Source organism: Cryptomeria japonica, chromosome 3, assembly GCF_030272615.1.
Source record: "Cryptomeria japonica chromosome 3, Sugi_1.0, whole genome shotgun sequence".
Classification (NCBI taxonomy): Eukaryota; Viridiplantae; Streptophyta; class Pinopsida; order Cupressales; family Cupressaceae; genus Cryptomeria; species Cryptomeria japonica.
In genome coordinates, this window is record NC_081407.1 from 693,373,814 (window position 1) to 693,388,796 (window position 14,983).

General features: G+C 36.6%; 1 protein-coding gene across 2 annotated transcripts in view; it reads left to right on the plus strand.

Moving 5' to 3' along the window:
* LOC131078347 (putative 3,4-dihydroxy-2-butanone kinase) overlaps positions 1–14,983 on the plus strand; it is a 118,477-nt gene that overhangs the window by 57,310 nt on the left and 46,184 nt on the right. For both annotated transcript variants that reach the window (XM_058016016.2, XM_058016017.2), the window contains one exon: positions 10,553–10,608. In XM_058016016.2, the coding sequence (XP_057871999.2) occupies positions 10,553–10,608 (56 nt within the window). The remainder of the gene's footprint in view (positions 1–10,552; positions 10,609–14,983) is intronic.

Genomic DNA, 14,983 nt, shown 5'->3' on the forward strand with positions numbered 1-14,983 from the left:
GATGTGGCAAAATATGCCCAACAACAAAATCGCAGCCCTAAGTCATGGCACCAACCTCAAAAATTGTTGAAAATGGCCTAATCAGCCACCAAACTTGCTGAAGCTCCCCTTTAATGGCAGTGCCTGGGTGTAACTGGGCAAAATCGCCCTTCAATCTGCAATTCCAGATCACTAATGGTGTCCAATGGACACTTAAACAAAATCGCCTAGCTGGAAAAACCTCCAATTTGCCTCCAATGGTGTCTTCAATCAGTCACAATCAGCACTTATAATATTATTTTAATGCTGGGTAGGCTCTTTTAAACTTGTTTTCACCTTGTTACTTCACCACACAAGCAATGTGGGATAAAACTTTGCCTTTATAGCCTGCCGAGGAAAATCAATTTGCCTTAGGAAAAAATATTTGATCATTAATAATTGTTGCAAATCATTAAATAATTGTTTTTGATTATTAAATAATCATTGTCGACCCAAAAACAATTAAATTTAATCCCACTTGCATTAAATTTAACTCACTTTTATCAAATTTGGGTTAGTTGGGGAAAAACGCCCCATGCCTGGATAAAAATCTCGATGAAAAATCATCACAATTGCCACTTGGGGAAAATCGACCCCTATTTGGATGAAAATCCGCATTTAAAATTTCTTCATTTTGCTTATAAGCTGACTTGGGGAGAGTCGATCTCCATCTGGAATGTCAATTTCATCCGCATGAAATTCATTTGCATTCTTGGGGATAAACGATCTTCATCAGGATTATTTCCAACTCTTAGTCGAAATTTAAGGCCTCTTGGGGAATGTCACCCTTCGTCAGGAACTTGGATGGGAAAAAAAAGGGTTCGTCGGAAATTTTGGGGAAATTCACACCTCATCAAGATTTTGAGTGGGGGAAAATCAAGGGTCATCGGAATTTTGGGGAAAAAACACCCCTTATTAGGATTTTTGACCCTTAGACTATAATCTAATAGATTTTCATCAGGAATTTGATGATTTCCACACTCAAAAGCATTTGGATACTTCAAATTTAATCATTTTCCATCGGAATTGAACTCAATTTAACTGGATTTTGAGCGGGAAAATTGGAATTCATTGGGATAAAATGCAAATTTGACTTAGTTGACCTCCTAGAAGTGAAAAGACAACTTCTAAAAGACCCTTAACATTTAGGCACACAAAATATCACCGACTTACCACACTTAGACACATTTACGCTCAAAATCAAAACTCATTACAACTTCTTGACTTAGGCAAAATTAGGATCACACTATCATTTTGACATTTTTAAACACTTGATCCTATTGATTCGTCATCTCAAAACCTGCAACCCTAATAGCTCTTAGGCATGATCATATCAAAATTGAGACTCAGTCATTAAAAGCTCAAAATTTCCGTCTCGTTGCCAAAACCCTAAAGGAACAAGACACAAAAAGTAGGAAAGAGGGGGTCATGTTTGCAATGGGGCAATGTGTGAAAAGCTCACAACACACCGGTGCCAAAATTTTCTCATAGACCAGTTGGGACACAAATCTATGACCTTTTATTTGCTGTTGGGGTACTCTACCATTGAGCTACCAACTCACGAGGTGATTGGACCATCTTTGGTTCAAGTGTGTTTTATTTTCCAACACCCCCTATTGAGCCATGTTGTAAGTGCTTGGGGACCCTAGCTTGGTTTGGCTCAAATACTATATTGCAAAAATGTTATAGACCATTATTCTATTACATATTGGATTATGGAGTACAATAATTGTTAATCTTCTTATATAGAGTATAGGAGATGTAAACCACAAACATAAATGTGGCACTTTTCCTAGATTCTAAATGCTAAAAATAATAGTACTGAAAAAGCACATTAGTCGCTATGATGACTTTGGTACAAAGGTAAGCCTTATATTCTAACAAGCAGGACACCGATTGAAGTTCATCTTAGCAAATAATTAATGATGAATCAATTAATTTGTAGGGTAACCTCTAGCAAGCTGTTGGTGGAAGGAAGTGTGCTTCAACCACTGCAAACCTTGTTTGTCACTTTCTTGAGCAAGTTATGTTCTAAACTTTCTCACAATAAGAGACACTTGTTGATGCTTGTGATGATGCAAGGAAAAGGGATCTGATAAATATTAAATTGTTTTTCAAAGTACATAGTTAGTAGGAATCCTTTTGTAGCAGAGTTAGTTTCTCGAAAGAGGAGAACATCTAGAATGTTAATATATGTTTTAGAGACAAGTAATTTGATGTATCCTAAGCAAGATGTGGAGGCATTAATAAATTTATTCTTGCAGAACAGACAGAGTGCCTGTTTGTATTCCTACAATATCTATAAATCATTCGAAATACAAGAGATAGGTTAAACCAAGAGATGAAGCAAGTTGACCCTCCAAAAAACACAAAAAATAAATAGGTGTAGAAGATAGAAGAATTACTGCCCATGACTGTACTGTGCCTTTTATAGAAGAATTTGAATGAACATTGAAGCCACATTTTGTAGGAGGGAAAACATCTTAACAAAAAATCTTAGTCAATCTAGTAGTAGTAGAAATTTCGAGATATAGAATAATTAGGTTATAGAGTTATCACATCAAGGGTATAGAGGCAGACATCTAGAGGAAAGCTTAGATCAAGAACATTGTTGATCAAAGTCAGATAATCCATGAAGTGATTTATTTGATGAAGCAAGATGGGGAACACATTGTGATGAAACCATCTGAAGATGAGCTTTAGCATAAAACCACAATAATGGTAGGTGGGTACCCCACTCAGAGGCTTTTTATGGACCTTAGGAATGAGGTAGAAGAAACAAGCCCTTACATATTGGGAGAAACTTGCAGAAAAAACTAAGTTCTTGTGAATTGATTATGCTAGATGTTTGAAATCAATGCTCTGAAAATTATTGATAGAAACTATATTAAAAAATCGTGGTACAAAATCTTACTTCCCTTTACTTTGTCTATCTCTCTGCAATTAATATTAGAATAATATCTTATTTATTTATTATTAATGGTCAATATTGTAACATAATGTAAATATTAGGTAGTTTCTATTTTACGATCGTTTCATAAGAAACATTCGTTTTGTAATTCTTTAAATGATCTTTCAATCATTTCTATAATACATTTAGATTTTTAGCAAAACATGGTATCAGAGTGGGAAATAAAATAATTTTATTTTCTAAAATAAAAACCAAATTTCCTTGGGTTCAAATTTTCTCTGAATTCATGTTTTGTTTGATGATTTTTTTTGAGTCTCACTGTGTCAAATCTCTTTCATTTGTGCTCGCTTGAAGGATTTGTCTGCTTTCTACAGTTTGTTTCACGATTTTTTATTGCCCTTCAATTCGCATTTTATTGGTCGAAGGTGTGCAACCTGCGATTTTTTGTGTCATTTTTTCTCTGTTCTTTCTACGCACATTTTTTTACCGACGGGATTTCTTCTTTTATTTGCATTTCTGGGTGCCATTTTTCTATGCATTGGATTTGTTTTCTGCAATCGAGACTTTTAGGTGGGAATCTTTCTTTTTGTCCTATTTTTACATTCGCGAGTTTGCACAAATTTCTTCGACCACCTAGGGTTTTCCTTTTGCTGGCTAGGTTTTGTCAAAAATCCTCATTTTTTTGGTTAGAATATTTGGTAACCTACAAATTTCTTGTTTGTTTTTCCCATATTTTTCTGGGTCTCTGTTCGAATTTTTGGGTTTGTTAGCAATTTTACCTAGGGATTCATACTAGTCGTACTTCTCAAAGTCTATACTTGAATCTGCCTATGTTTTCGCATTGGGATCTGTGCCTGAGATTTTGTAATCAGTTTTTCACCTCTTCAGATATTCTCGTTTTTGGTGTCTCGGTAAATGTGCATGATGGCATCTTTGACCAACATAATGTTGGAGGGCAGTCAACGATTTAATGGCAAAAATTGCAACACATGGAAGTAGCGGATGATCGGGATAAGTTTGATGAGCGCAATAGAGAAGCGGTCATGCTTATCAAGCTTTCAATTATTGATGATCAGCTGTCGCAAGTGCCATTCAACAAGACACTTCCAAAGCTCCTCCACGAGACATCAGATAAGAGCCGTGCGTTCTTCCTGAAGAACCAACTTTTTTCCATCATGATGGATGAGCGTATGTCCTTGTAGGAGCATTTGACAAAGATTAAGGACATTCAGGATCAACTTGAAGCAATTGGTCGAAAAATGGAGGAAGAGGATATGGTAGTTATAACCCTGAAGAGTCTACCTAAAATCTTATGAGCACTTCATCGAAACGCTCAACATTACTTCAATGAATGTTGACCTAAAATTTTCAGAGTTGTGCACCAAACTTTTGCAGGAGGACCATTGGAAATAACAGTTTGGTACTAGTGCCACTTTGTCCTCCTCAGAACAAGCCTTCACAGCCAAATCCTTTCACAAGGATAAAGGCAAATCTCAATCATCTCAGCAAAAAGGCTCCAATCAATCTCAGGATAGCTTGAATAAGAAAGTTCAGTGCAACTATCGCCACAAATATGGCCACTTGATAAAGGATTGTCGGAATCGGATAGCTTCCGAACAGTGGAAGCAAGGAGGGTCTCAGCCTAAGGCCAATGTTGCAGAGCACTTAGAGTAGAAAGAATCTGCCTTCTATGCTTTCATGGTGAAACATCCTGCAGATCATGTGAAATCTTCTGCTTGGTACATAGACTCTGACTCATGGGCATGATTGGTTCATAGACTACTCACCTTTCATCGATTCAGTCATTTTTGGAGGAGGTGAAGAGTATATTGTTGTCGGCAAGGGCAATGTTCAGATTCAGTCTGGTGGGAGGAATCTCATATTCCTCAATATCTACTACGTTCTTGGTATGGAACAAAACCTTCTCTTAGTGAGCTAGATCATGCAGAACTCGCCTTAGCTTGATGTGATGTTCAGTTCACACAAGTGTTTGATTGTTGATCCTGCGACTCTCACTACTGTGGTTGTTGGCATCGAGGATCATGGTCTATACAGACTTGTGGATATGGGTGATTCTCTTGAGCATGCCTTTGCAGCTAAATCATCTTCTATGAGTAGTCTCTAGCATTAGCAGTATGGTCACCTGAACATTCATTATCTTGCTAAGCTTGTTTGGGAGGATCTAGTTCTCGGCTTACCTGAGATTTAGACTCAAAATCAGCGAGTTTGTAGAGCTTGTGAAGCTAGGAAGTAGCACAAGACACCATTCAAGGATGGTGACTCATGGCATGCCTCAATTTGTATTGCGGTTGGTTCACGTTGATGTATGTGGTCCAATGAATACTCCTTTTGTTATTGGTTCCAGGTATTTCTTGCTTTTTGTTGTTGATTTCAGTTGTAAAATGTGGGTGTACTTTCTTATACAAAAACTATGTGTTTACTGTATTTCAGAAGTTTAAGGCCTTAGTAGAAAAAGAGTCAAGTTGTCCTATAGTCACTCTTAGGTCAGATAATGGGGGGGAGTTTTGTTCTACTGCTTTCTCCAACTTCTGTGATACACACGACATCAAACACTAGTTAACCACACCTTACACTCAACAGAACGACGTTGTAGAACGTTGCAACCGCACTATAAGTGAAATGGCTAGGTCAATGTTGGAACACATGAATGTTCCTAAGAAATATTGGGAGGAAGTAGTATATATCACAATCTATCTCCTTAATCGGTCTCCCACACAGGCTGTTAAGGGGAAGACTCTTGAGGAAGCCTAGACTAGTCGCAAATCCAGGATCAGCCATCAGAAAGTCTTTGGCTCTTTAGCATATGTATGGATTCTAGATGCCAAATGCTCCAAGTTGGATTCCAAGAGTAAAAACCTTATGCTTACAGTGTATAGTGACAACCACAAGGCTTACCAACTAATTGATGTAGACACTGATTGTCTTATCTTCAATCGTGATGTTGTCTTTGATGAAGAACGAGGACCTTTTCAGCTATCCTTGTCTGAGCAAAATTTTGAGGATCAACCTTTGAAGGCTACTGATTTGGGTGTTAGTCTTCCATTTGGTTCAGCTGATCGGAGGGGTGATGCAGATTTTGAATTTGATGATGCACTACCTGAATTTCCTCCGGATGATGCTAATCTTTTACCTATTCAACTTGTTCTAGATCTTGTTCCAGTTGTTCCTCCTGCACTTGATGTTGGTTCTTGCTAAGACCATAAGTGATCTTCGTTTTGATGAATTCATTGAGGGTAGATCTTCCAGAAATAAGAGCAAGCAGCAAAATACAGTGAACTTTCTTCTCATGGCCAACATTCATAGTGTTTTTGAGCTTCAAAGATATTCTTAGGCTAAAGGAATTCTTGAGACGGAAAAGGCTATAGAAGCTGAACACCAGAGTCCTTTGAAGAACAACACTTGGGTCCTTTTTGATCTTCCACCAGGGAAGAAACCCATTAGCTACAAATGGGTGTATAAAGTTCAGTACAATGCCGACAAAACCCTTGACAAGTGCAAAGCTCGTCTTGTTGCTATGGGGTTTTCACAAAAGGAAGGCATTTACTATGAGGAGACTTTTGCTCTTATAGCCAAGATGAGTACCATTCGGCTTGTCCCTGCCTTAGCAACTCAGTTTGGTTGGAAAGTCCATTAGATGGATGTTAAGAGCGCATTCCTCAATGGTGAGTTGTAGGAAGAGTGCATTCCTCTACATGATGCAACCTTTAGGGTTCAAGGTTGCTGGAAAAGAACATTAGGTGTGCAGACTGGTGAAAGCCCTCTATGGCCTGAGACAGGCTCCTCGGGATTGGTACATCAAGATTGATAAGTACCTCATAGATAATGGCTTTTAGAGGAGTCCATCTGATTCTAATCTGTATGTCAAAAACACTCGTAGTGATATTCTCATTCTTGTTGTCTATGTTGATGACTTGATTACCATTGGTAGTTCGACACTTTTGATTGATCAGATTAAATAGAATTTGTGTCAGTCAATTGACATGACAAATTTGGGACATCTACACTATTGCAAGACTACGAACATTTATCCACACCTATGGAGAAAGGGCTGAAGCTGACAGCCAAATTAGATTCACTTGTGGTGAATGAATCAACATTCAGGCAACTGGTGGGCAGTCTCATCTACCTTACTCCTAGGCCTGATCTTAGTTTTGCATTGAGCTACATTTCACGCTTCATGACAGTCCCCAAGGCTGATCATTGGGTAGCAGCAAAGCGTGTGCTGCATTATGTGAAGGACACTTCTGATTTTGGTCTTTTGTACAACAAAAGTCACGATGCTAGACTCATTGGTTTCACAGACTCAAATTGGGCAGGTTCCGTTGATGACAGGAAATCAACATCTGGGTATGTTTTCAGTTTGGGATCTGGGGCAGTGACATGGACTAGCAAGAAGCAGCACGCGGCAACTCTTTCCTTGATAGAAGCAGAGTATTGAGGAATAGTTAAGGCAGCTTGTGAGGCAGTTTGGCTTCGAAGGATGCTTTCAGACATACAAATGTCTCAAGCAGATCCTACTCCCCTTTACTATGACAATCAAGGGGTGCTCAAATTGGCCAAGAATCTGGTCTTCCACGAAAGAACCAAGCATGTTAAACTTCATTGTCACTTCATTCGGAAGCTGGTTGAAGACGGATCAGTTCAGTTGTTGTATATTTTGACGGCAGATTAGACAACAGATATCCTCACTCTGAGCCCGAACATGTCTATAAAATTTAGGGGGCAACTTGGTGTAGTTGATAGATTGATCATTAAAGGAGGTATTAGAATAATATCTTATTTATTTATTATTAATGGTCAATATTGTAACTTAATGTAAATATTAGGTAGTTTCTATTTTACAATTGTTTCATATTAGAAACATTCGTTTTGTAATTCTTTAAATGATCTTTCAATCATTTCTATAATACATTCAGATTTTTAGCAAAACGATTAAATTCTCTTGGGTTTTTAATTGAATATCCATGTTTAGAAAAATCTTCACTTTTTTGTTTGCCATGTTATTCCTGAGAAAGATTTTGGTTACTATGATTTTGTGATTTACCTAATGTTGTTTTATTCCTATGTAATCGTATTTTATTATCACAGTCTTGCATTTGCTAGGTACATGTAATAAAAGGAGGTGCATTCTTCCTTTGTTTTTACTTCTTTTGGCTGGTTCCATGGGGTCTTGTGTTTTGCTATAGGTTCAGTAGCTGACAACTTATTGTTCTCTTCCATGGTCTTGAGATTCTGGAGATATGCATGTTACCTGCTTACTTCTACATATTTTTTATATTAATTTTGATTCTTGTTTTTATTGATATGGTCCAAATTCTGATCTTTATTCAAATTGTTGGCATGTTTCAAAGCTTATAGTTGATTCTTTAAAGTGTATCTTTTTTGTGCCTTTTTTTTTCCCTACCCTTTTTTTTGTTAATATGGTTGTGTGGGAGCTCCCCTCTATTATTTTCTGTTGAACATGACTGCTGGCTTTTCTTCTTGAGTTGCCTTTGTTATATTTTCTTATTAGAGCTCTCTTTTAGTGTGTTCCTTTTTTGTTGTGGGAACACTAGGTGATGGTTGGATGCCTATGTTGGTGGCAATTTCTACAGTTGAGTAGTATGTTTCCATGGCCCTGTGGGCATTTCCATGCTTTGTTTGGCATCTATCTTGTGTCAATTTTTACTCGAGTTCTGTAATAGAAAGCGTTGATGTTGAAACTGCTTCTTTAAGATGCTATGTAAAGGAGTTTAAGGTGTAAAAACACTTCGTACACTACTCTAAGAGGAGAAATGAACAACAAATACGATCTAAAATGATTTGCATATAGAAATAACATAATAAAATCATTCACTATTAGGCAATGGCGTCCCTTGAGGAAAACCTCAACCTCCAAAAATCAAAATTGATGTATTAATCAAGAACAATATTGGTTACAATACAATCTAGGCAAGGATTCTTCACAAGAGAAAACATAAACACTTAAATCTAGATTAATATTGTTAGCATAATAATAATTACAAAATACACTATGCAAACTCCATCCTAAGCATCCAATATATAAAGAAACCAATACATGTAACTGCTCAAGGGGAGGTACAAAACCTTGAGATAATACCACCTAAAAGTGGCACCCAAATCACCGAGTAAAATTTTAACACCTAAAAGGCTAAATGCTAAGAGAAGTTGTGTAAGAATTTATCATAACATGTAATAGTTATCCTCTCAACTTGCTCCAGTTTGTATTATTCAAGCAGCCCATAGGTACTTTATGACAATCATAACTACATGTCATAGGTTCGTGAATGTACTTGGTAGACATGTGCAACCCCCTCTTACAACTCTCTTCTGTGTCATAGATGCTCTTACATTAGTAAGGTGGAACCCTAACTTCTGGAGGCTGTAAATTGTGATTTGGGAACTTGATTGAGTTCAGTTTTTTTTTCTAAATTGAAGATCCAGTAGATCTCTATGTCACCAAAACCCACTTTAGTCACTTCAAGCCCATTTTGGTAATTTTTGGGGCCAGAAATGACCTCTATAGCCCCCATAAATTGCTTTCAAAATTAGGATGCATGGTTTAGACACCTTGCCTAACAGAGTTGGGCCTAAACTGTTGTTGCAGTTTGTAACTTTTCCATAGGATTTAGGGTTGGAGTTAAATTGATCCAAGGGGCTCCTTCAAAGGCTGCATCCATTTCGACTTTATGGTGAAAACAAACATAAATTATTCCCTTAGCATTATCATTGCACGATTGCAACAACAAAGCCTGCTGGTTTCTAATGAGTATTCAACCATTCTGTTTGCAATTTTCATCTGGATGCATGCCATAAGACTGTAGGTCAAGATATTTACTTTGTGGTTTCAGTCTTAGATTTATTTAAATGTGTTCAAATGTGCACTGAACTCTTGGTGAATTACCTAATGCCTGATGAACGTGTTGGCAACTTGGCACTACCAAATGGCAATCTTTTCTGAACTCCCGCCTCTTGCTGTGTGAATCTTAATTAATCCTCTGTAGAAATTTGTTGCATCTCTTGAGTTGTCATTAAACGTGTACGAATGATTGACTAGATGAGGCCATGACCACCTTTGAAGAAGATTCGAGTGGTTAACTAGTCCCACTCTTAGTCTAATTTTATTTTTGCTGTTCTTAATGGAAAATGATCAGCACATTATTCTTGTAATTGGCAATTATGAGTTATTGTATTTGCATATTTTTGAGTTGTTTTATGCATACTTCTACTGTCTATAAGCTTCCCTTGTTCTAGATGAAATTCTATTGTGTAATACCCAGCATTCATGTTGACTTTTAACTGCCTATAGTAAGTTACGAAGCTTTAAATATAGGTGTTTTGCAAACATCTTTGTTGCACCCTTTTTTCCTGGGTGCACTGGGGATATTACTTGGCCAAACTTCTGTCATCTGTATATTATTTGTCTTTAACGTCTTCTATTTTTTTACATTGTCTGTCCTACATGTAAAGTTGAGTGCTCGGGTATTTTGGAAGCTGGTCCATTCTTGAAATTACATTGATTTTCTTACTGCTTGGTTCTGATTTAATTTTGTCAAAATAAATAGCATTCTTGCTCATAAGTGATTTGTTGGGTGGATGCAGGAACCACAATATATTCCAACTAAACGTGGAAGTAGGGTTGCATTGTTGGTGAATGGGTACGTATGTTTTCCAAAAGTACAATAAAATAATTTCATCTTTTGAATACATTGGGTACATTCTTTGTAAAATTGTAATATGGGAATTGAAGGTGGGTGGAGAAAATGTAAATTCTTCACTGGGTTTTCTCACATATCTACAACCTACTTATGCTATATGCAAATTATTTAACTGTTTACTTAATGAATATGCTACTGACAATATCTCTGGCATGCCTTTTCATCTAGTTTCTTCTAATCATTTAATCTGATAAATCACATTTGCTAATCCAGGATTTGATGGCTTCACTTTAATAGTTGAGAATTAGAACATCTTCAAATCATATTTGCTGGCAGTAAATGCTGTATTTAAGAAGTACATAGTTGTACTATAACAATGTCTCATGCATTGTTTTTAACTCAGACTCTGCTAACTACATTTAGAATGAATGTAGATGACACCTTCATCTTTTCCACAAGCACTGGATTCTATATGTTAAATATTTGGATGAACTGTTCAATGTACGGAACTCTAATATTGCATGCTTTTCTCAATGTGAACACAAATGTATTTTATTCAATGTCTTCCTTTAAGATGCAACTATGTGATTGTCATTTTATCTATAGTACCACCTTAAAAATTTGAATGCCATTACACAATATTTTTGTGCTCAAGACTGTTTAATCTGATACTACATAGGAATTCAAATACTTGTAGAAGTCTTTTGAACATCAACATGCTTTGTACAAGCATAATACATAGGATTTCGGGCCAAACATATGGCAGCTCAACTGTTACATCCGATTCTCATTGTCTTGCAATGAAAACATACCTGAATTGAGTCTCTGTAACCATAATGCCTCTTTGGAGGCATGTGCAGCAGCCATATACTTTGCTTTAGTGGTGGACTGTGCAATTGTAGGCTATTTTTTTTTCTCATCCAACTGACTGCACCTCCACACGAAGTAAAAACATAGCCACTAGTGGACTTTCAATTATCCAAGTTAACTGCTCAATCTACTTTAACAAAACCTTATATGTCAAATAACTTATCCACATCACCAGTAGCATGATAAACCAAACAGTAATTAGAAGTACCTCGCAAATATTTAAACACCCTTTTAATGAAAATCCAATGCTCTCTACTAGGGTTAGACATAAAACTGCTCAGAACTCCCACTGCTTGGGCTATATCTGGTCTAGCGTAAACCATTGCATACATTAAACTACCAACGACACTGGCATAAGGAGAATTAGGACGTGTTTAAACTCAACTTAGTACCAATTGGAAATGGAATATTTATTGGTTTGCAGTCCTACATTTTAAACCTTTGCAAAATGGTATCAACATTTTTATTCTGACTTAACTAAAGCATTCTGTGAACCCGATCCCTATTGATGGACATCCCAAGAATATATCTAGCAACCCCCAAGTCCTTCATATCAAATGTGCCGGAAAGCTGAGTTTTGAGCTCCCTAATTATCACCTTGCTATTACCAAATACCAATAGACAACATCATCAACATACAAGACGATAATTAGTATTTGATCATCAATTACCTTAATACAAACACAGTGATCCTCTTCACTTCTAACATAACTCAACTTTGATGCAAAGGAATCAAAGTTCTGCGTCCACATCCTGGGTGACTATTTGTGACCATACAATGATTGTTTTAATTTGCAATCCAAGTGTTCTTTTCCTTTCACAACAAAACCGTTAAGCTATCTCATATAAATCTCCTCCTGAAGATCCACATGCAGGAAAGTTGTTTCAACATCCATTTTCTCTTTTTGAAAATCATAAGTAACAACAATAAATAATAGGAAACTAATAGAGGCTAACTTAGCAACAGGATTGAAAATTTGACTGAAATCAACTACCTCTCTTTGGGAGTAGCCCTTGACCTCCAGTCTAGCTTTGTATCGCTTAGATTGACTGTTTGCACCAAACGGTTTTTTAAATACTGTCCTGCATCTGATGGTTTTCCTTCCTTTGGGCAAACTAACAAGATCCTAGGTGTCACAATTGTTCAAGGCTATCATCTCCTCCTGCATGATCTGCATTGAAGACTCACTTTCCTCAGAAGAGAGAGCCTCTTTGAAAGATCTAGGTTCATCATAGTACTCATTTTGAAGCATTTTTACAACAAAAATTTGGTGGGCTATACTTGTCAACAAGATTCGATTGTCTTTCTGACCTCCTTCAGATAGGAGTAATGGGCTCTGCTTGTTCTTCTTCTTCCCCTGTGTATTTATCGTGAATATCATTTGAACTCTTTGGACCGTCTTGCTTCTTAATATTTGTTTCAAAGGGCATTGTCTTTGTCTTGTCTTTTGGTTTTTCTTCACCTGAGCAAGCTTTAAATTCCTTGAAAATCACATCTTTGGAAAAGATTACTTTACGAGTTAGAGCATTCCAAAGCTTATAACCTTATACATTCTCACTGTAACCTACAAAGATGCATTTTTGAGCTTTGGGATAGGAGTAATGGGCTCTGCTTGTTCTTCTTCTTCCCTTGTGTATTTATCGTGAATATCATTTAAACTCTTTGAACTGTCTGGCTTCTTAATCTTTGTTTCAAAGTACATTGTCTTTGTCTTTTCTTTTGGTTTTTCTTCACCCGAGCAAGCTTTAAATTCCTTGAAAATCACATCTTTGGAAAAGATTACTTTACGAGTTAGAGCATTCCAAAGCTTATAACCTTATACATTCTCACTGTAACCTACAAAGATTCATTTTTGAGCTTTGGGATCCAATTTAGATAGCTTCTCTTGAGGCACATGAACAAAAGCCTCGCGACTAATGACACTTAAGTTTAAAATTGAAGGCTTTTTATCCATCCACACTTCATAAAGAGTTTTATTAATAAGGGTCGAATAAGGAGATCTATTAGTTAAATAATAAGCATTACCTACAGCTTCTGCCCAAAAGCATTTCTGTACCACTCAACATGCTATTAGTTCTTTCCATTAAGTTTGGTTCATTCTTTCTGCTAGCCCATTTTGTTGGGGAGCATAAGGACTAGCCTTTTGCCTAACCATTCCAGCATGCTTACAAAATTCATTAAATATCTTAGAACAATATTCACTCACATGGTTAGATGTCAACACTTTTATCTTATAATCCGATTGCCTTTCCACTAAGGCCTTAAGTTCCTTAAACTTAGTGATAACTTCTGATTTTGAATGCATAAAATAAATCCAAGTGTATCTTGAGTCATCATCATTGACAGAGACATAATATTGATATTTACCTATGCCCCATGGTGTTTTGGGGATGGGGATGACGGGACGTGTTTCTGGTATGGGGATATGTTTGGGTCATTTTTTAGGGGATGACAGTGGTTGGCTGTTATAAAATAGGCAAATTCTAAAAAATGTAGAAGAATTTCAAATATTCATATTATAACATTGATAAAGCATTCATCACACACATCGTAGAAGCTAAATACATAGCATTAGACTGGAATTTAGATTTCACTTGAGAATCGACAAACAAATTATCAAAATTCAAATGTTTTCATTGTAAATGAGCATACATATTGTAAATGAAATTTCCTTATATTTTCATTTTGTTTCGTAAAACCTTTTTCTTTTAAAGTTTTGTGAATAAATTTCTATTATTCATATGCTGTGATAACAGAAAGTGCTGTTATTATGATAAGTGCAGATATTCTTTGGAAGTATCACATCACTTTGTAATAATTAAAAGATGCCATTTTATTTCAAATCTATTTGCAGCCTTGATAATGGATTGTTGTACCATTTGAAGAGGCTGAGAAAGGTCCCAAGTCACTGCACTAATTTTTTGTTATTTAACGGAGGGTATGTTTGAAAGCTGTCCCTGTGTCCCTATACCATCCCCAATATGGGAACGGTGGTACCAGCATAGGGTATGCGTCCCCGTGGAGCAGAGATGTTTACCCAATGAATCGACATCCACTGGAACACAAACATCCCAATGAATAACTTCTAAATGTCTCTTTGCCTTATTAACTCCTTTAGGAAATGATCATCTATTTTGTTTGCCAAACACACAATGTTCACAAAAATCATTTTTACCAATAGAATAATCAGAAATACCGTCAACCAGCTCCTTATGTAGTGCCATCTTAAGAACTTTTTCACCAATGTGACCCAATCTATGGTGCTACAACATAAATGTATTTTCAGTACCAGTTATGTTGGCAAAGTTTCAAAAAGTGGAGGCATGTAGCCTAAACAAAGTCCTTGTCGGAGATCCCTTTGCATTCACCGAACTCCCTCTCACAGAATTTTCCCTTTCCGACAATCTTTTTTGTACTATTATTGCCAAGGAAAACATTTCCCATATCATTTCCTGAGTATGTAGATAACTACTAGTTGAGTCATATGGTAGGAGGCACTTGAAT